Source organism: Heptranchias perlo, chromosome 17 (assembly GCF_035084215.1).
Source record: "Heptranchias perlo isolate sHepPer1 chromosome 17, sHepPer1.hap1, whole genome shotgun sequence".
NCBI classification, from domain to species: Eukaryota; Metazoa; Chordata; class Chondrichthyes; order Hexanchiformes; family Hexanchidae; genus Heptranchias; species Heptranchias perlo.
In genome coordinates, this window is record NC_090341.1 from 9,357,315 (window position 1) to 9,378,404 (window position 21,090).

Here is a 21,090-nt window from a genome sequence, read left to right on the forward strand (position 1 = left end):
GTGAAGCAAAGGAAGTGGGAGATGCTCAAGAGGCCAGAGGAAGAGGCGCGCAGAGATCTCAGAGGGTTGTAGGGCTAGAGGAAGTTACAGAGATAGGGATGGGTGAGTCCATGGAGAGATCGGAACACAAGAATGAGAATTTTAAAATCGAGGCATCGGTGTACCGGGAGCCAATGTAGGTCAGCGAGCAAAGGGACATGGTGCCGGTTAGGATGCGGACAGCCTCAGCACTCCTGGAGTAGAAAAGGGAAAATTCAGCCAGGTTTCCCATTCCTAATCTTTATACACCGCTGGAAAGTGTATGGATGTTGGGGGGAGGACAGGATGAGGATCAACTGTGGAATCTCCGATGGTCAATTATCTTCTGACACTCACAGCCTAAGTTCATACATTAAGAATGGCCATTAGGATGAAGTACCAAAGGGCAATCATCATCCCTGGAACTCCAACCCTAGCAAGTATCTGCATCTTTGAGAGAGGAGGGAAGAAAGCTGAAAAAGATGCTCAATCCCAGATTCCACTCCCATTCGATGTCCCAAAATTTGAACAAGGGACCGCGCGTTACTCTATAAAAAGTTGCAAATACACTCCTTACGATCTGGCGGTGGGGGTTTCTGCGTTTAAATATTTAGTGATGCTTTGCTTATTTTGGAGCCAAAAACAGACATAGAGACAGGAGACAAAACATGGTGGGGGTGGAGGGAGAAGAGAAAAAGAGATAGAGAGAAATGGAGAGAAAGAGAGAGAAAGTGAAAGAGAGAGGAAGAGAAACAAATAAAAAAGTATATGAGAGACATGCAGAGATAGATGGGAAGAGGAAAAAATGGATGAGAGAGAGAAAGAAAGAGTCAATGAGGAAGGGCGGGGCTTTAAGTTCATCAAGGAATCTGCTGAAATATTGCCTAGTACCAACTCTGACCTCAGCTAAGCTGTATGATGGCCTAGTGTCAGATGATTCAGATGAGTGCACGCACTGTGGCCCAACACCGTCATTTTAATTAGGAGCGGAATGCATCCTCGTTTTTCAGTCTCAGCAGTTGCCTGAAAAATCAGGCTCTCAGCCACACCAGAATCCTGTCGCTGCCAGTTCATTAGAGAAAGATATCTGTAAAACACTGAGCTCTTTAACTCGTGGAACAGTAGTGCAATATTCCACACAGGAATTTTATGGGCGGAGAAATGGGAGTGTAGTTATGGCTTATGAGGGAAGATGGAGAATGCAAATCATGATGGTTTATTTCAATCCTCCCTTTCCCCCAATCTTCTACATTCGACATCAGAAAGCTTTGTAAAAAAAAAATAGACAGGTAGTGGGTTAATGAACTGCAACAAGAGTCTGTTCCCTATTACCACAGAAAGAAATATTTGGCTGCCATTTTGGAAAAAAAAGAACATAATGAGCTTACAAAGTTTAAGCAAATACACCTTTCAGAAGGAACATATCACCTTCCCTTTTAAACACTTCCTTTTGCCTGATGCAGTACTGAGTCAAGTAGTAGGTCCTAGGATCAATGCCTAGTCTCTGTTGACATGGCTAATCTCAACCTGCTTTGTAGTGAAGATGCATACTTGGGCTATGGAAGAAATGGGGGTGGGGTGGGGGTGGGGGTGGGGGGTGGAAGTCAGGAGTCCTGCTCCCAACCTTTGTCTAGACACCCCTGTTGGCAGTACAGGTGTGCTAGCCATCATCTATATACCACCTTGGTGAAACAGCCAACCAACACCGTCTTGGCTAAGGAGTCAGCTTGACTCAATGGTACTACTCTTATCCCCGAGTCAGAAGGCTGTGGGTTCAAGCCCCACTCCAGGAATTAATCTAGGCTGACACTTCAGGGCATCACTGAGGAAGTGCTGCTCTGACTGAAGCGCCATCTTTCAGATGACGTGTTAAACTGAGGCCCCATCGGCCTAATCATGTAGACGCGAACGATCCCTTGGTACAATTCAAAAGAAGAGCAGGGTGTTCTGTTAGTGTCCTGGTCAACATTCCTTCCTGAACCAGCACCCACCAAAAACAGATTAACTAGTCAGTCTTCTCATTTGCTGTTTGTGGGATCTTGCTGTGTGAAAACTAGCTGCAGTATCTGCCTATATAAGAACAGTGTCTGCACTTCAAAAGTACTTCTTTCGATGTGAAGCCCTTTGGGACATATTAAGGAACTGACAAGGTACCATGTAATGCAAGTTCTTTCCTTCTTACTTGGGTGCAGGTGCCCATCGATCTGGACTCCAATAAGAGTCAGAGTGGCTTCAAAACAGGAAGGAATAAAATGGAACAACATTGCATGGAAAAATCTATGGATTAATTAGGCAGATTTTTTCAGCAGCAGACTCAAAATCTTTTAGCTATTCTGCTGACAAATGATACAACTTTAAAATTAATAATAAAAAAATGCCTGAAAGGGTAATTGAAGCAGAGTCAGTAGTAACTTTCAAAAGGGAATTGGATAAATAGTTGAAGGGGAGAAAATTGCACCGCTATGGGAAAAGAGCAGGGTAGTGGGACTAATTGCTTAGTTCTGTCAAAGAACTGGCACAGGCAGGATGGGCTGAACGGCCTCCTTCTGTGCTTTAAGATTCTAGGATTCTAAAAAAGTTTTGCTACTCCTTGAAGTTCTCAATGCTTCCTTCACCTCCCTAATTGAAATTTAAATCTTCAACTCATTAATCAACATCCTTCAGAAGATTAGGTTCTTTGAATAATTAAGCCCTCAGACTGGCCAGATCTGGTCCACATGAGCATTAATCACCTTTTTTCCAGGTTTGCTGATGTTATCCGGGTTGAGAGCGATGAGGTAATTCTTTGCTCCTACAAATAATTGGCCTCTCTCCTCATCCAGTAACAGAGTGTTGTAGCAGCATGAATAATTCAGCTGATAGGTGACAACACCTCGGGAAACCAGATCTGAAAAGAGAAACACATGGGTCAGCTCTTGTGAAAGACAATTAGCATTGTGCACTAGAATGTGACTGATCTACTTTTGAATTGGTTTAGACTCCACTTTGCAATTTATTAAGGGGTGAAACTGTGCTGCGTAATATTGGCGTACCAATGCTCAAAGGGTTTGGATGAAATTTCTTTGTCACCTATTTTAACAGAAGGGTCAATCTGTGGGTTGGAGCACCATTAAAATAACATTCAGAGGAGGGTCTGTAACCAGAGGGCACAGATTTAAGATAATTGGCAAAAGGACCAAATGGGGGTGAGAATTTTTTTTTAAACGCAGCGTGTTGTTATGATCTGGAATGCACTGCCTGTGGAAGCAAATTCAAAAGGGAATTGCATATATACTTGAAAAGGAAAAATCTGCAAGGCTGTGGGGAAGGAGCTGGGGAGTGGGACTAATTGGATAGCTCTTTCAAAGAGCCGGCACGGGCATGATGGGCCAAATGGCCTCCTTCTGTGCTGTATGATTCTATGATAATAGCTTTTGTGTGGAACTTTGTACAAAGCCTTTTGGAAGCTTGCCAATTCACACTCTACAGATACTGGCCTCAGATTGGTAGCTTTTTGTTTTAATCTGATGTCAGACAAGTGCTACACATAGGAAGAAAAAAAGCAGAAGAAATGTATACTTCACAATTGGTGTTGAAATAGCCAAGGATGAAGTTTAAATACATCAAGGAGACACTAAACATGTCCATCCAATGCAGAGCAGCAATCAATAAAGCCAATAGGATGTTCAACTACATAACCAAAACAGTAGAGTATAATTCAAAGTAGGTAATTATCAAACTTTATAGTGTTCGAGTCAGACCGCGCCTTGAATATTGCGTCCACTCCTGGTCAACAAGAAGCAAATGAGTACAAAAACAAGGAAATTATGCTAAACCTTTATAAATCACTGGTTAGGCCTCAGCTGGAGCATTGTATCCAATTCTGGGCATCACTTTAGGACGGCCTTGGAGAAGGTACAAAGGAGATTTATTAGAATGGTACCAGGGATGAGGACTTCAGTTATGTGGAGGGACTAGAGAAACTAAGATTGTTCTCCTTTGAGCAGAGAAGGTTAAGGGGAGATTTAACGAAGGTGTTCAAAATCATGAAGGGTTTTGATAGAGTAAATAAGGAGAAACTGTTCCTGCTGGCAGAAGAGTCGGTAACCAGATCACACAGATTTAAGGTCATTGACAAAAGAACCAGAGGTGAGATGAGGAGAAAATTTTTTTACACGGCAAATTATGATGATCTGGAATGCACTGCCTGAAAGGTGCTGGAAGCAGATTCAATGGTAACTTTCAAAGGGGATTTGGATAAACAGTTGAAGGGGAGAAAATTGCAGGGCTATGGGGAAAGAGCAGGGGAGTGGGACTAATTGCTTAGCTCTTTCAAAGAGTCGGCACAGGCGCGATGGGCCGAATGGCCTCCTTTTGTGCTGTAAGATTCTATGAGATATTTCAAGCACCAGAGACAGTGCAGAGAAGAATTACAAGGCTGCTTCCCAGTGTCAGGGGTCTGAGTTATAATGAGGAAAGAACTGGAGCTTTTCATCCAGGAAAGGAGATGACGGAGAGGTAATATTTCAGAGGTAGATAAAATTGTTATGGGTATAGAAAAAGTTAACCCCAGAATATTACTTTAAATTAAACTGCATGAGTACAATTAGAAGACACAGGTTCAAATTAGAGAAGGATACTTTTAGGACATAAATCAGGAAATAAACTTCAGATAGAGTAGTAGAATTATTAAGAAACAATTGGATGGCACAATGGGATATCTCTAGATGGATGAATCAAGATGGGCCAAATGGACTTATGTAATTATCTTGTGATCATCGAATCATAATTCCAGGGTTTTTGCCTGCTTCTTCCCCATAGTCCTGCAATTTTTCCCTTCAAGGATTTATCCAATTCCCTTTTGAAAGTTACCAATGAATCTGCTTCCACCATCCTTTCAGGCAGCGCATTCCAGATCATAACAACTCGTTGCATCAAAAAAATTCTCCTCATCTCACCCCTGGCTGTTTTGCCAATTACCTTAAATTTGTGTCCTCTGGTTACCGACCCTTCTGCCACTGGAAACAGTTTCTCCTCATTTACTCTATCAAAGCCCTTCATGATTTTGAATGCCTCTACTAAATCTCCCCTTAACCTTCTCTGCTCTAAGGAGAACAATCCCAGTGTCTCTAGTCTCTCCAGGAAACTGAAGTCCCTCATCCCTGGTACCATTCTAGCAAATCTCCTCTGATCTGGTGACTACAGCATGGGTTTAGGGATCATTCATATAATATTTTTGGAACCTTAAATGGTTACCAGGGACTGTCTCTGAGGTATACATTCACCTTTGAACCGACAGGATACGAGGCTTGTGACCTTGTAATCGGAACCATCCCTATCCTGCTTTTACTGATCTTTTCCTACAGTAGCGATTCATTTTTATAACTATCCTGGGACCCTGGCTCCCAGTAACTGTAATCCTATAATTCCCAGGCCACGGAAGCTATTTGCCAGAAAAACCTTCGGCTTATGGCTTTATAATAAATTATAAATGTTTAAAAAAATAGCAGGTGTTATTAATGAGAATCATTCAGCAGCTCACTTATTTATGACTACACACAAGTTTACATTGGACATTTAATGTTGTTTCAATGTTGCAATTAAGCAACTGGCTAATTCAGACTAAAGGAATCAGTCTGCAAGACGGAGATTGTAAGTGGAGGGCTGTTATTCCATTATGATTTGATGCTGGGTTATTAGGAAATGTAAGAGTAACATATGAAAAGGATCATAGAAAGGTTACAGTACGGAAGGAGGCCATTTGGCCCATCGAGTCGTGCTAGCGCTATGCAAGAGCAATCCAGCTAGTCCCACTCCCCCGCCCTATCCACGTAACCCTGCAAATTTTTTGCTTTCAAGTGCTTATCCTGTTCCCTTTTGAAGGCCATGATTGAATCTGCCTCCATCACCCCCTCGGGCAGTGCATTCCAGATCCTGTGCAAAAAAGTTTTTCCTCATGTCACCTTTGGTTCTTTTGCCAATCACCTTAAATCTATGTCCTCTGGTTCTTGACCCTTCCGCCAATGGGAACAGTTTATCTCTATCTACTCTGTCTAGACCCTTCATGATTTTGAATACCTCGATCAAATCTCCTCTCAACCTTCTACGTTCCAAGGAGAACAACCCCAGCCTCTCCAGTCTATCCACGTAACTAAAGTCCCTCATCCCTGGAATCATTCTGGTAAATCTCTTCTGCACTCTCTCTAAGGCCTTCACATCTTTCCTACAGTGCAGTGCCCAGAACTGGACACAACACTCCAGTTGTGGCCAAACCAGTGTTTTATAAAGGTTTATCTTGACTTCCATACTTTTGTACTCTATGCCTCTATTTATAAAGTCCAGGATCCCGTATGCTTTTTTAACCACTTTCTCAACCTGCCCTGCCATCTTCAACAATTTGTGCACATATACCCCCAAATATCTCAGTTCCTTTACCCCTTTTAGAATTGTGCCCTCTAGTTTATATTGCCTCTCCTCATTCTTCCTACTGAAATGTATCACTTCGCATTTTTCTGCATTAACTTTCATCTGCCACGTGTCCGCCCATGCCACCAGCCTGTCTATATCCTCTTGAAGTCTATCACTATCCTCCTCACTGCTCACTACCCTTCCAAGTTTCGTGTCATCTGCAAATTTTGAAATTGTGCCCTTTACAACCAATTCCAAGTCATTAACATATATCAAGAAAAGCAGTGGTCCCAACACCGAACACTGGGGAACACCACTGTACACCTCCCCCCAGTCCGAAAAACAACCACTATCCTCTGTTTCCTGTCACTTACCCAATTCCTTATCCATGTTGCTATTGCCCCCTTTATTCCATGGGCCACAATCTTGATGACAAGCCTACCATGTGGTACTTTTGAAAGTCCATATACACCACTTCAACTGCATTGACTTCTTCTACCCTCTCTGTTACCTCATCAAAAAACTCTTAGTTAAACATGATTTGCCTTTAACAAATCCATGCTGGCTTTCCCTAATCAATACTCCTCCAAGTGACTGTTAATTCTGTCCCAGATTATCGTTTCTAAAAGTTTCCCCACCACCAAGGTCAAACTGACTGGCCTGTGGTTGCTGGGTTTATCCTTACACCCTTTTTTGAACAAAGGCGTAACATTTGCAATTCTCCAGTCCTCTGGCACTTAATTGGTACTTAAGTAGTGTGACAGGATCAACTGAAATAGGAGTGTTCCTTTATTCAGTATATACCTTAAAGGCTAAGGGGGATGTTCTGTGGAATTGCAAACCACCCCTTCATATCACACACTACACTATCCTACACTGTGTGGCCATGGATGTAGCAAGGCAGGTACAATGTACACAACTGAATATAAATTTCTTTCAGCACGATCTTGCCAGTGACGGAATATTCAATCAAAGGGATTCAGAATGTCACCTATCTGTTCACCAATATGATTTTAGCACTGATCCAGAAGATGGGATGTGATATATATATATATATATCTATATATATTGATGCCTACAAGGTTAGTGTCTATATTCAAGACCCAGGGATGCTAAACCACAGGGCAGAGGGGGAAGGGGTGAAGAGAGGACAATGTATCAGGTGCCGTGTGTGCTAACTGCAAGCTGCTAGCCACCCCCCTTCACAGTTGATTATTTGAAGCTCCAAAGGCTTATGTGATCATCAGGCTTTCTAAAGGCCGGGGATGGAGGGGGATGGGAATTGCATGAAACTAACGACCTGTGAGATTATATTAAGTTAATCAACAAAACAAACTTGTGACCCATCAGTCTACTCTCAATCATCAGCAAAGTGATGGAAGGTGTCGTCGACAGTGCAATCAAGCGGCACTTACTCACCAATAACCTGCTCACCGAAGCTCAGTATGGGTTCTGCCAGGACCACTCGGCTCCAGACCTCATTACAGCCTTGGTCCAAACATGGACAAAAGAGCTGAATTCCAGAGGTGAGGTGAGAGTGACTGCCCTTGACATCAAGGCAGCATTTGAGTGAATGTGCCATCGAGGAGCCCTAGTAAAGTTGAAGTCAATGGGAATCAAGGGGGAAACTCTCCAATGTCTGGAGTCATACCTAGCACAATGGAAGATGGTAGTGGTTGTTGGAGGCCAATCATCTCAGCCCCAGGACATTGATGCAGGAGTTCCTCAGGGCAGTGTCCTAGGCCCAACCATCTTCAGCTGCTTCATCAATGACCTTCCCTCCATCATAAGGTCAGAAATGGGGATGTTCGCTGATGATTGCATAGTGTTCAGTTCCATTCGCAATCCCTCAGATAAGGAAGCAGTCCGAGCCCGCATGCAGGAAGACCTGGACAACATCCAGGCTTGGGCCGATAAGTGACAATTTACATTTGCTCCAGACAAGTGCCAGGCAATGACCATCTCCAACAAGAGAGAGTCTAACCACCTCCCCTTGATATTCAACGGCATTACCATTGCCGAATCCCCCACCATCAAGATCCTGGGGGTCACCATTGACCAGATTGTCCTGGGTGGTGTTGAGCTTCTTGAGTATTGTTGGATCTGTACTCATCCAGGCAAGTGGAGAGTATTCCATCACACTCCTGACTTGTGCCTTGTAGATGGTGGAAAGGCTTTGGGGAGTCAGGAGGTGAGTCACTCGCCACAGATTACCCAGCCTCTGACCTGCTCCTGTAGCCACAGTATTTATGTGGCTGGTCCAGTTAAGAAGAAAGTTACAGATTTCCACTACCCTTTGTGTGAAAAAGTACTTATTTCACTCCTAAATGGCCTAGTTCTAATTTTAAGATTATGACCCCTTGTTCTGGATTCCCCCATCAGAGGAAATAGTTTCTCCGTATGTACCTTATCGAATCCCTTTACCAGTTTAAAAACCTCGTTGAGGTCTCCCCTCAACCTTCTAAACTCAAGGTAAGACAAGCCAAGTTTATGTCAGATGGAGTTCAATGAGGTCATCCACTTTGCATCCGAGAAAGACAAATCAGAATATTTTCTTAACGGTGAGAGACTAGGAGCTGTGGAGGAGGAGAGGGATTTGGGTGTCCGTGTGCACAAATCACTAAAAGCTAGTGCGCAAGTACAAAAAGTAACCAAAAAGATGAGTTAAAATCGACTCCGCAGTTTCTGTTCACATGCGATGCACGTTAAACCACAGTTGGCTTCCAACAGGAGCAATGGGTGAGGACATAGGAAACCCAGAACCAGTCAGGCCTCTCTAATAATGGCCACTTCTAGACAAGATAATGTTCATCAAAACTTGTGCATTTTCCAGTGGGATAAGGTAGTGTGCCTCAATGATCATGAGCAGATAATGAAACAAGATTCAAAAGGTCACGCTCACCCGGGTAAATGTCTTAATGGGCTGTTTTATCTGACGTTGGCATGCAAACGAGTGCAATAATGTGATAAACATTGCCCTTGCTCTGGCAACCAAATGTGGCGCAATTCTTGTAAGGGCAGTTTTCAGAGCGGGCTGTACTTGGAACTCGTTTTGTTTGAAAAAGACCCCAGGATAATGATGATACCCCTTTAAACAGCATGTACATAATCACTGCATCCCTGTACGATGCTGCAGCGTCTGTACTGTGCAGCGCCGTACGGTCACTTCCTGTCACTTGGTGGCTACACCTGAGGGGAGGATAAGTTGTAAATCACACGATAAATTTTCTAAGACTGTTCTCGCTGGTGCCATATAACACTGACATTGATCGTGGCTAGCCTCAGAAATATTTAACTAAAAAGAATTTTTCTTTCACTCTTATCGACACGAGAGATTTTTCTCAATTGAATGAATGCCAAGGTAACCCTGCACATGAATTCCTTAGCTACGTGATCACCTTTTTATCTCAAAGCCACGCACTGCCTATGTAAACAAACAGGAGCCGTCTCCTCGGTAACCAAGGGTACTGACAAGCGCCGAACTCCTTCGAGTGTTGAGTGGAATGGTTTCCCTTTATGAAAACTTTTTCTTTTATTTTTAAAATTGGCAGTTGTTTCTGCTCGTCTGTCAGGAAATGGGCAACTTTCAGCTTTCTGCCTCAAGCACTCCCAGTGCACAGGTTAGGGTGGCCAACTCTGGTTGGACGTATTCCCAGAGGTTTCATCACATGACCACCCGCCCCCGCGCTCCCGCCATTGGTCGCCTGCCACCTCCATCCTCACGCTGCTCAGCCCTCCCACGGCCAATTGGAAAGCAAACAGACTCTTCGTTACCTGACTGGACGATTCCTGACTCTCAGTCAAACAGCCTTTTTATTCCCCCATCTCCAATATTTTTATAATTAATAAATGAAAGTGTTCAAAGAGAATGATAAAAAAACACAACTTCTTTCAATGCCTCTGGTTTTTCTCCCATCTTGCTCTCCTGGGGATTAATCTTTAATTCCTGGAGACTCCAGGGCAATTTTGGAGGGTTGGTGACTCTAGCACAAGTCAGAAGCAGAGTAATATTCCCTCTCTTCTATTAATTGGAGTAACCTAAGTGAAGGGCCAAGGCAGACAAGTTTGGAGAGAAAACAAGATATAACAAGGGGTAGTGGTTATGCAACACCAACCTTCGAGGCTTTTTTATACTGGTTCTCGGGATTTCGGTGACGGTGGAAATGGTGCATTTATCGCCCAACTCTAGGTGTGATTGCATTAAGAGTCAGCTACATAGAGTAGACTAGAGTCACATAGGCCGGATCAGATAAGGAGACAGGACATTAAAACCCAGCTGATTCACTAATAGCAATCTGGCAGTTTTCATGTTTTTTTGTACGTCTTAGAACTAAAAAAAAAAGTAGAAACAATGATAAGTTGGTTGCAGAAGACAAGTCGAGTCAAATTGTCTTCGAAAACACCGGCCCTTTAAAAACATCCCCGAGCAGCTGCCTTCAGGATCTGCCAACTTTTGCTCGCAAGGATGAGGTATCTTGGCAGTGGTGCGGCCATTATGGGCACTCAAGAACACACCACAAAAACACAACAGGGGCATCACTGTAGCAACAAACCTTCATGGCTTTCGCTTAGAGGGGTCAATTGGTAGCACTCTCGCCCGAGTCAGAAGGGAGTGGGTTCAAGACTTGGGCACAGGAACAAGGCTGACACTCCCAGTGCAGTTCTGAGGGAATGCTACACTGTTGGAGGTGCTGCCTGTCGGATGAGACGTTAAACCAAGGTCCCTGTCTGCCCTCTCAGATGGACGTAAAAGATCCTACAGCCCTATTTCAACTAGTAGAGCACTCTCCAGGGTCCTGGGCAATATTTATTCCTCCACCAACATCACTAAAAACAGATTATTTGGTCATTATCTCATTGCTGTTTGTGGGACTTTGCTTTGCACAAATTGGCTGCCACATTTCCTACATTACCACAGTGACTACACTTCAAAAGTACTTCATTAGCTGTAAAGCACTTTGGGGCGTCCTGAGGTTGTGAAAGGTGCAATTTTAATGTGAGTTCTTCCTTAATACAGTGATTACAGTAATGAGAAATGGCACAAATTAAGGACTCTTATTATTATTACTCCCCTTCGATTTAACTCCACAGAACACTTTTTTTCCCACTTCTGGTGGTGAAAGGTTTCAATGTTAGGCCTGGAGAAGCACACCCATGAACTTGTGGATATTATTATGGTTTTGCAGGAGTTCATGATTAAACATAGTTTTCAATATGTTCCCTCCATTATTTCTCCAATTAAGGGTTACCCTCAACTGCTCTGGAAAGCTTTCACACATACACGGACGCAGAAAAAGACAGAACGGTTTTGTTATCCAGCCTCCTAGTCTGGAGCTTTGAATGGCTTTCCCTTCATAAAAGCTCTCTCGCATTCCCACAGTGGCCAGTTCTTTTGGGCTTCTTTCATCTAACAGGGTAATTAGCATGTGTGCCCAATTAAACAGCAAGACGGGTCAATTAAGACTGATCTAATTATGGGGGAGGGGATTTACCATTCAAATGCTCACAGACCACTTCATACAGAAAAAGAAAGCAACATAACTATTTTTACACCTTTCCATACTTGACACCCGAGTTGGGATTACACGGCATTTCCTTGTGTATAATCTATTTTACATAGAATTACATAGAATCTACAGCACAGGAACAGGCCATTCGGCCCAACTGGTCCATGTCGACATTGATGCTCCAAAAGAGCCTCCTCCCATCCCTACTTCATCTAACTCTATCAGCATACCCTTCTATTCCTTTCTCCCTCGCGTTTATCTAGCTTCCCCTTAAATGCGTCTATGCTATTCGCCTCAACTACTCCATGTGATAGCGAGTTCCACATTCTAACCACTCTTTGGGTGAAGAAGTTGCTCCTGAATTCCCTATTGGACTTATTGGTGACTATCTTATATTTATGGCCCCACAGATTGAAACATCTTCTCTATGGCAACCCTATCAAGCCCTTTCATAATTTTAAAGACCTCTATCAGGTCACCCCCTCAGCCTTCTGCAACATAAAGTACAGCTGTGGTTTTTCTTACCCCCAACTTTCTCTTCTTTTATCTCTTCGGCTCTTGAAGGTCCTGATGATAGTTGGGATACAATTCCAAGGGTGCCAGCAGCCCTACTGTACTAGGTTTGGGCCCAGACAGCAGGATCTTTGAACTCGAGAGAAGTATCACAGATGAGACTGATCTTGTTCTTACCCAATTCCCGCACATATTTTCCAGCAAGTTCACTGGGTGGCAAACAGGAACCCTGGTTGATTTTTTTATTTTTGCCCTCCCTACCCAGGGGCACTGAAGCAAATCGTAGTGCTGCCAAGATCAGTTGAATTAGCAGCTATTCTGGCTAATCTTCAATGGGGTTGCCAACTCTGGTTGGACGTATTCCTGAAGATTTAATCACATGACCTCCAGTCTCCCACTGCCCCACCTCCACCTATCAATACGTCCAATCCTCATGGCGCACCACCTTCCCACAGCCAATTGAGACTCTTGATTACTTGATTGGATGATTCCCAACTTCAGTCAAACAGCCCTTTTTTCCCCATCTCCGATGTGTTTTTTTTGTAATATAACTAATAAGCAAAAGTATTCAAAGAAAATTTTAAAAAGGACACAATTCTTTTTAATGCCCTGATGATTTTTCTCCAGTATTGCTCGCAGCAGTGTCCTGGCGATCAATCTTCAGTTCCTGGAGACCCCAGGATAATCCTGGACAGTTGGCAACCCTAATCTCCAATCTTCTCCTTCTCCTTTGATTGGCCCCAGCTGAGATCAGGAACTCACCGTGTGGTTGAACAGGAAATGAAGAGCCTGCAGCCCACTGCTCCATGGAATTGAACATTGGTTAAACTCTGCAATGGTTTATAAAATCTGTGCCTCTTCCTGTTGCACTCATGCCACGTATGCCTTCCATTTCCTCACTAAATTATCTGCTCTACATCAACGGCAATAGATGCAATCGGCCTGTTATCAGGTGGAGTCTCCATTTATTTGCCTTTTACTTTCTTCATCATTTTTCATGAAAGCCTGAAAAGGTGCAGCTGGTAGAGATGATAAGCCTGGTTGGAAGCAGATGTGCTCCAAGGGAATACCCTTAGCTGATGTCACAATCTGCATCTGTTCCACTGTTTTAGTGAGGAAATGGAGGATGTACAGGGCCCAACAGGGAATTCATTTCAAAACTAAAAAAGGATACGTATCTTACCATCTTGCACCACTGATCCCTTCAGATGACTAGACAGTGAAGGGAGCTTCCGACAAACAGAACTTCGTCATCGGATTAACAGCCAGTAACTCAAACAAATAGGACAGCGCAGACCAGCAGCAGTAGGAAGTTGGGGGGGGATTGAAATCTGGAACTCTCTCCCCCAAAAAGCTGATAAGGCTGAGGGTCAATTGATTACCAAGATTGATGGATTTTTGTCAGGCAAAGGTATTAAGGATTACGGACCCAAGGCGGGTAGATGGAGTTATGATACAGATTGGCCACTATCTAATTGAATGGCAGAGCAGGCTCAAGGGGCTGAATGGCCTACTCCTGTTCTTATATTCCTATGTTAGCCCATTTTGCTGGTGGAAACAGGGTTCAAATCCAGATGGAATGAGGGTTACTTCCTCTGATGGGTGTAGCAGCCTTACGTAAAATGAGTTTCAAGCAGTCTCACCACAGTGGGAGGAGAAGAACTGATCTGGTCACTATGTTGCACACATGCCCAGGATGATCTTCTCCGGATGGCACTTGTTAGCAAAATGGTAAATGTGTTCTGTTGAAGGGGTTTCTGATTTTGCTGGAAGTAGCAGCGGAAGGAAGTCTGCACAATCGGATTTACAATGCCACTATACTCGGCAAATATTCCCCCTTCCCCACTCCATGTTCCCAATGGATGCAAGTGTGAGTCCACAGGACAAAGCTGTCCACCATTACGTTTCTTTAAATACATGTGACAATTATCCAAAATTAGATCCTGCTCTGGAAAAGTAACAATTCCTTTAGCTAGGCCACATGTGTTATACAAAGCTTCATTAACTTGCTGTGCATCTGATAAACTGCAGATATAATAGAAGCTACACAACAGGTTATACAGAAGGATGTTGTCAAATGTGAGCAGCAGATGTTGTTAAATGTGTAACAATAGTCAGTGGTACGCAGCTAAAGCGATTCAGTTTACAAATAGTAAAGCTACGGAAAACAGATTGCATTTTCCATTTCTGCTCACCGATCAGATACTCGTTCAATTGATATCGACTGTAAAATGGTTTACATCAGCCCCCAGCTCACTCAATGAGAAATGACAGAGATTTAAATAAGCTCTTTCGATATTTGTAATCATTTTCCAGTCTCACTGGGATTACTCCCCAACTCATAAAGTAACTACAAGGCTGACGTTATACAGACCCCGCTGTTTGTAATTCACATTCCAGATGGACGGAAAGTACATTGGACCATATATCTGGGACACTTCCGCATCCAAAAGCTCTTAAGACAGAACGAGAGCCAACAGAAATCCACTTCGGTTGCTATGGACATGGGGCCAGGAAAGTAGAATATTATGGCTTGCTCCAACAACCAGCTCCATCTCAACAACTGACTGGGGCACCAGGTTGACTATTGAATAGGGCTGGTGATTGATTATTGAATATTGTTGGGGATTGAATATTGAATGAGGCTGGTGGTGATTGATTATTCCAGGAGGCTGATCATTGATTATGTATCAATATTGTATCCACGGTTAAGAATAAGTTGTTCCCGGACTCTTTCCTCTGACCTACAAGCGTTTATATAATTGACAGCTGCAGGTTGTGTGTATACACTACGTGTTTTGAAGCTCTGTAGTCTTTTCTAGTTTGTTATTAACTGAATTTAATAACAATTGCAGAAAATGCTGGAGAAGCTCAGCAAAATTGCTGAGTATTTCCAGCATTTTCAGTTTTTATTTCAGATTTCCAGCATCTGCAGTGTTTTGCTTTTGATTTAATAACAATTGCCACAGGTTACTGAATGAAGGTGGTCTAGCGGTCGATTCTTGAAGGGTACTTGCCCTGTTGATTCCTACCCCACCACATCCTGCTGCTGTTGGTGTTTCTCTTCAGAATATGATATATTGAGAAACCTCAGAGAAGAGTCAAGGCTCACAATACAATATATCGCCGTTCCTTCATCGTTGCTGGGTCAAAATCCTAGAACTCCCTACCTAACAGCATTGTAGGAGAACCTTCACCACACGGACTGCAGCGGTTCAAGAAGGCGGCCCACCACCACCTTCTCAAGGACAATTGGGGATGGGCAATAAATGCCGGCCTTGCCAGCGACGCCCATATCTCATGAATGAATAAAAAAAAGACACCACCAAGATTTAAAATAGCAGGAAAGAAAATAAGGTAAGTCAAACAGCAATAGTTGGTTGCCACCAAGATTAGGTTTTAAAAGTCTCAGGAAAGGCAGGGAAAATTGAGGAAGGAAAGGAATGCCACAGTTTTGAGGTCTTGAGAAAAACGACTGACGGGTAGGAGATTGTTACAAGTTTTGGTTTCAACGTAGTAAAGATGCAGTGAGAAAACAAAGAAAGGCCTGCATTTACCCAACGCCTGGTCATGTCTCCCAGAAATATCTCAAGTTATTTTTTCAACTCTGTTATTGCACTCGCTTTGTAAATGTTAGGTTTGGAGCATAAATCAAAGCAGATATTGGAGATAAAATATGAATGAACCCTGCAACGGTTAGTATAGCGACCACTAGTAAGGTGGTCCAGTAGCTCAGGAGGCAAAGCAACTGCAATCCAACACTGGACAACCACAGCTTTAAGCCCCAGTGCAATCTGTTCGCTTCCTATGCAGAGAGACACAAACTCCAGTCTCTCAATTGCAAATGTTCTTGTCTTTCTCCATTTTAATCTAGACTATTCTGTAAACAATTTTACAACACCAAGTTATAGTCCAGCAATTTTATTTTAAATTCACAAGCTTTCGGAGGCTTCCTCCTTCGTCAGGTGAACGATGTGAAAGTGAAATCCTCAAAATGAAATCGCATTTATAATTCACAGAACAATGCTTGGTGAGTACAGACAGTTTTTTCAACTTCCCGTAAAAAACTGTCTGTACTCACCAAGCATTGTTCTGTGAATTATAAATGCGATTTCATTTCGAGGATTTCATTTTCACATCGTTCACCTGACGAAGGAGGAAGCCTCCGAAAGCTTGTGAATTTAAAATAAAATTGCTGGACTATAACTTGGTGTTGTAAAATTGTTTACAATTGTCAACCCCAGTCCATCACCGGCATCTCCACATCTAGACTATTCTGGCCATTGCTTCTCCAAACTTGTTTCCTCTTGTTCTCCCTAAGCTCCAAATAAGCCAGCCCGTACATTCTCCCTCCTCCTTGCATCTTCACTCTGTTGAAATCAAGAGCTACCTGCTATCTCCTCCAATTAATTCTTTCTCAAGACCTGAAATCTCTATTTCTGCAATGTTTATATTGACACACTCCCAGGGATTCCGCATCCTAACTTCTGAAAGACAGTGTCAGCTACCCAAAGGGAAATGTTATTTTATTAGAATGTACTTGTGAATAGAAGGATATGCTGATAGGGTTAGATGAAGTATGGAGGGAGGAGGCTCGAGTGTAGCATAAACACCAGCATAGACCTGTTGGGCTGAATGGCCTGTTTCTGTGCTGTACGTTCCATGTAATTCCATGAATCTCGCATGGCCTTGCTCACGTTTAGTTGGAGGAAATAGCATGTCGTTTTGCTGTGTTTGTTGCAAAGGGACAAAATGTTGGGCACACCTGGGTGACTCACTAACCCTAACGCACTACTGGTGGGAGGACTGAATAACAGGTGTTAGTGTTAGCCGTTGACAGTAATAGAAGCAGGTGACCATTGTCACAAAAGCATTACTAAATCATAACAATAGGAAATAGGCATAACAAACAAAAAGTCACAAGAGTTTTTTTTATATAGAGATAGAAATAGATATGCAACAAAACTGAAATAAGTAACTAGAATTACATACAGCACAGAAACAAGCCATTCGGCCCAACAGGTCTATGCCGGTGTTTATGCTCCACAGGAGCCTCCTCCCACCTTACTTCATCTAACCCTGTCAACACAGTAAGTCAACAAACACAGAAAAAATACAGAAATCAGATGATCTTGTGAACAGGGATCCCAGTTTGAAGACCTATGATCTTTCAAAACCCAAGCTTGGTGTTGGTTTACCATTATTTCTTGATTTACCTTGCTGTCTCTTATCTTTTCAACCTCAGTCGTGTCCAAAGATCAGAAGTCCTAGAGTTGCCCAGTCACAGGCTGCAGATCTAAGGCTCCCCCTTTGCAGGTCTTTGATTTGAGATTCCAGGATTGTCCCTTTTCGTGATCACCCAGCATTTCCTCGGTGTCTGAACCCCTCTACCGTGCCATGTATAGTCTGTGCATTTCCTGAGACTGTATAGCTCGAAACAGTTCTACTTTCATAGTTAGACACAACATTAAAATTAATCTTGGGGCAAGGAAGAGGGTCCATAATTCTGTACTAAAAAAGGTACCTCAGGGCCTCATAAGCATTTTCACATTCACAAAAATTGAAGCTCACTGTGAATTTACAGCGAGCTCTCAGAGCTTAGGGAAAATTCAATGCATGCTCCTGGCAAGATTAAGCTCCTTCAGTGCACTGAATCCTATTTACTGGAGTTTTAATGGAATAGTCAAGCTGTCATGACCATAAATGTGGCACCAAAATTCAAGTATAGAGAGGTCCCCTTTACAAGCTGCTGGTAGAAGCGAGACCTCCACAGGCTGCTGGTTGCACCCTGGTGTAGTGTTGTGCCAGCTACAAAAGCTAATAAAAACTTGCCCAATGCAAAGGGGGGAGATGGGCAATGCAATTCAAGCTTCAACTCATCTCCAAACCTCAAACTAAATTCAACCATGGCCCAGCTTGCCACCCAGAACCAGGTTGTCCTGCTCAGCAGGAAGTTCCAAACCAGTCATGCTCTCCACTTGCTCACTGAGGCTCTTTTTGATGTAGCCACCTTACTGTAACAATCTGCAGCCACAATCTCCACCACAACACCCATACAGAGTCCCAATAACAAAGCACACTCCTTATAAGGGAGTCCTAGTATCGAGAGTGTACAGAGACCACCTAGTTAAGCTGGCAGCATTTGGTAAGGAATTAAAAATCTATTGGCAGATAACAAAGTCCTATTAAATAGGAATGTGGCAGCTGCTGCCAACAGCTGGCTCTCCCATCCCTTTGTCAATCTCTCTTTTGCAGCCACCCTGCTAGCTGTGTGTCAGATTGTGAATTAGTGCTGATTTGGGGGCAGTTTTGTGCTGAGGGTCCTCAAGACTGCCTTAACTCTTGTCACATGAAGCCCACACAGCCAGCAGGCAGAGGAGGCTTCTCCCCCCCCATATCAGTATCAGCCGTGGCTCAGTGGGTAGTTTTCTTGCCTCTGAGTTCATGAAGGTGGTGAGTTCAAGTCCCACTCTAGAGGCTTGAGTATAAGATCTAGGCTGACAGTTCGGTGCAGTACTGAAGGAGTGCAGCACTGTCAGAGGTGCCGTCGTTTGGATAAGACGTTAAACCCCAAGGTCCCGTCTGCCCTCTTGGGTTGACATAAAAGATCCCATGGCACTATTTAAAAAAGAGCAGGGGAGTTTTCCCCATTGTCCTGGCCAATGAGTAACATCACCAAAACAGAATATCTGGTCATTTATTTCATTACTGTTTGTGGGACCTTGCTGTGCGCAATTTGGCTGCTGTGTTTTCTACATTACAACAGTGACGACACTTCAAAAGTACTTCATTGGCTGTAAAGTGCTTTGGAACGTCCTGAGATTGTGAAAGGTGCTATATAAATGCAAGTCTTTCAATCTGAGCTGGATTCAAATCCAGTTTCCAGAGATGATGGACCAGTGCCTAACCCATCCTGCTGCCCAGTCTCAAAGCTTTTAGCTGGATGCAAGAATTTTTTTTTAAATAGTAATAATTGAGGAGGGTCCAGAAAAGCTTCGCAAACATATTTTCCGACAGCAATGCTGTCAATCCTTTGAGGAGTGTCATAAGATAACACGTCCAAAAACAAGACTACAGAAAATCTTATTCGTGACTAGATAAAGACACAAAGCATTGCAGTTCAGCCCAACAATAACGGATAATTTATGATGCAGACACCAGAGAATTTCCAATTGGAAGGAATCCATATTGGAGCATATTGTCCTGTGTGTAAAGTTAAAGAATTCTTTTACATAAATTATCACTGATTTATATTGACAGTTTAGTTAAGACTTTTTCCTTTAATTTTACACAGAGAGGAAGCCATACCCCACTGTCAGAACGTGCGTGCCTTTAATTTGACATACTAGGCTGTGTTCAGGGCAGCTCCGACGATATTAGGTTTAGCACTGGATGAGGAGACAAATTCAGATTTCAGATCCACGCTCTTATTATTGTCAAGAGATTTCAGTGCTGGGAAATGGGGCCATTTTTTCAATGTTTTTTTAACCCAGTGTCAGGATCAAGCAATCCAATTCCTTCAAGCGAGAGCTGGACCTGTTTCTGGCCGAGGCAGAGATTACCTCGTACAGAGTGATGTCCTGGACTAGTTTCAATCGCCAATGCGGATCGAAGAGGACTTGCCCAGATTTTATTTTCACCTAATTGGCCTGCGTTTTAATCTGTTTTTTTGCCTCTCCCAGGAAATCACATGGCTTCGGGAGGGGTAGGGAGATTATATATTGTGATGCACGAGGCATTACAGTTGTGTGGGACAGGCTGGTTAGACCAGTGGGTCTTTTCCCGCCTGTCACTATTCGTAAGGCCAGGTTCATCACAGGAAAGATGCCGAGAATTTACTTTCCCCTATTCTGCCCAACAATGGGGTTGGAATCGCACTGTGAAAAATTAATAAGCAACATATTATTACTTGGTCTTCTATTTTAACAAAAGTAGTAACTCTTTAAATGGGGCTGTGCCTCCATTAAAATAGTGGACAGATGAACAAGATATGAACTTATTTATTACAAATTTCAGCTGGTAATGCTCAAACCTCGGTTGTGGGTTTAAGCCCCACTCCAGGACTTGAACACATGACCTGGACAGTCACTTCAGTGCAGTACTGAGGGAGGGCAGCACTGTTGGAGGTGCCGTCTTTTAGATGAGATATTACACTGATCATGTGGATGCTAAAAATCCCATTGGCATTACTCGATGAAGAGCAGAGAATTCTCCCAGTGCCCTGAACAAACATTCATCCTTGAACCAAAAGAGATTAACGGGTCACTTCCCATTTAATGTTTGTGCACAAATCAGCTGCTATTTGCCTACATAACAATAGTGACTACACTTCATAAGTAATCCATTGTGAAGTGCTTTGAGGTGTCTTGAGCTAGTGAAAGACACTATATAAATGCAAGTTCTTTATTTCTTTAATTACATAATTGTTGGGTCAGCGTAGGGATAACTTATATCACACAATGCAATTTAAACCCAAATGTGTCTTAATTGCAACCTTAGAAAAGTTCCAACTACATTGGGGCAGAAATCACTCCTGAAATAACGAAAAGCTCAACAGCGCTCTCCGTTGCTAATGGCAAAATGAAGGAGCAAGTGGAGGCAAAGGAGCATTCGCAGTGAAACACAGAAATCCAGAAATTGTTCTTAGTGGTTCACCGGCAATATG

The 21,090-nt window shown here is 43.1% G+C and overlaps 1 protein-coding gene across 4 annotated transcripts in view; it reads right to left on the reverse strand.

The window, feature by feature from the left end:
* sema3b (sema domain, immunoglobulin domain (Ig), short basic domain, secreted, (semaphorin) 3B) overlaps nucleotides 1–21,090 on the reverse strand; it is a 294,532-nt gene that overhangs the window by 102,854 nt on the left and 170,588 nt on the right. For all 4 annotated transcript variants that reach the window (XM_067998440.1, XM_067998438.1, XM_067998441.1 and 1 more), the window contains one exon: nucleotides 2,751–2,905. In XM_067998440.1, the coding sequence (XP_067854541.1) occupies nucleotides 2,751–2,905 (155 nt within the window). The remainder of the gene's footprint in view (nucleotides 1–2,750; nucleotides 2,906–21,090) is intronic.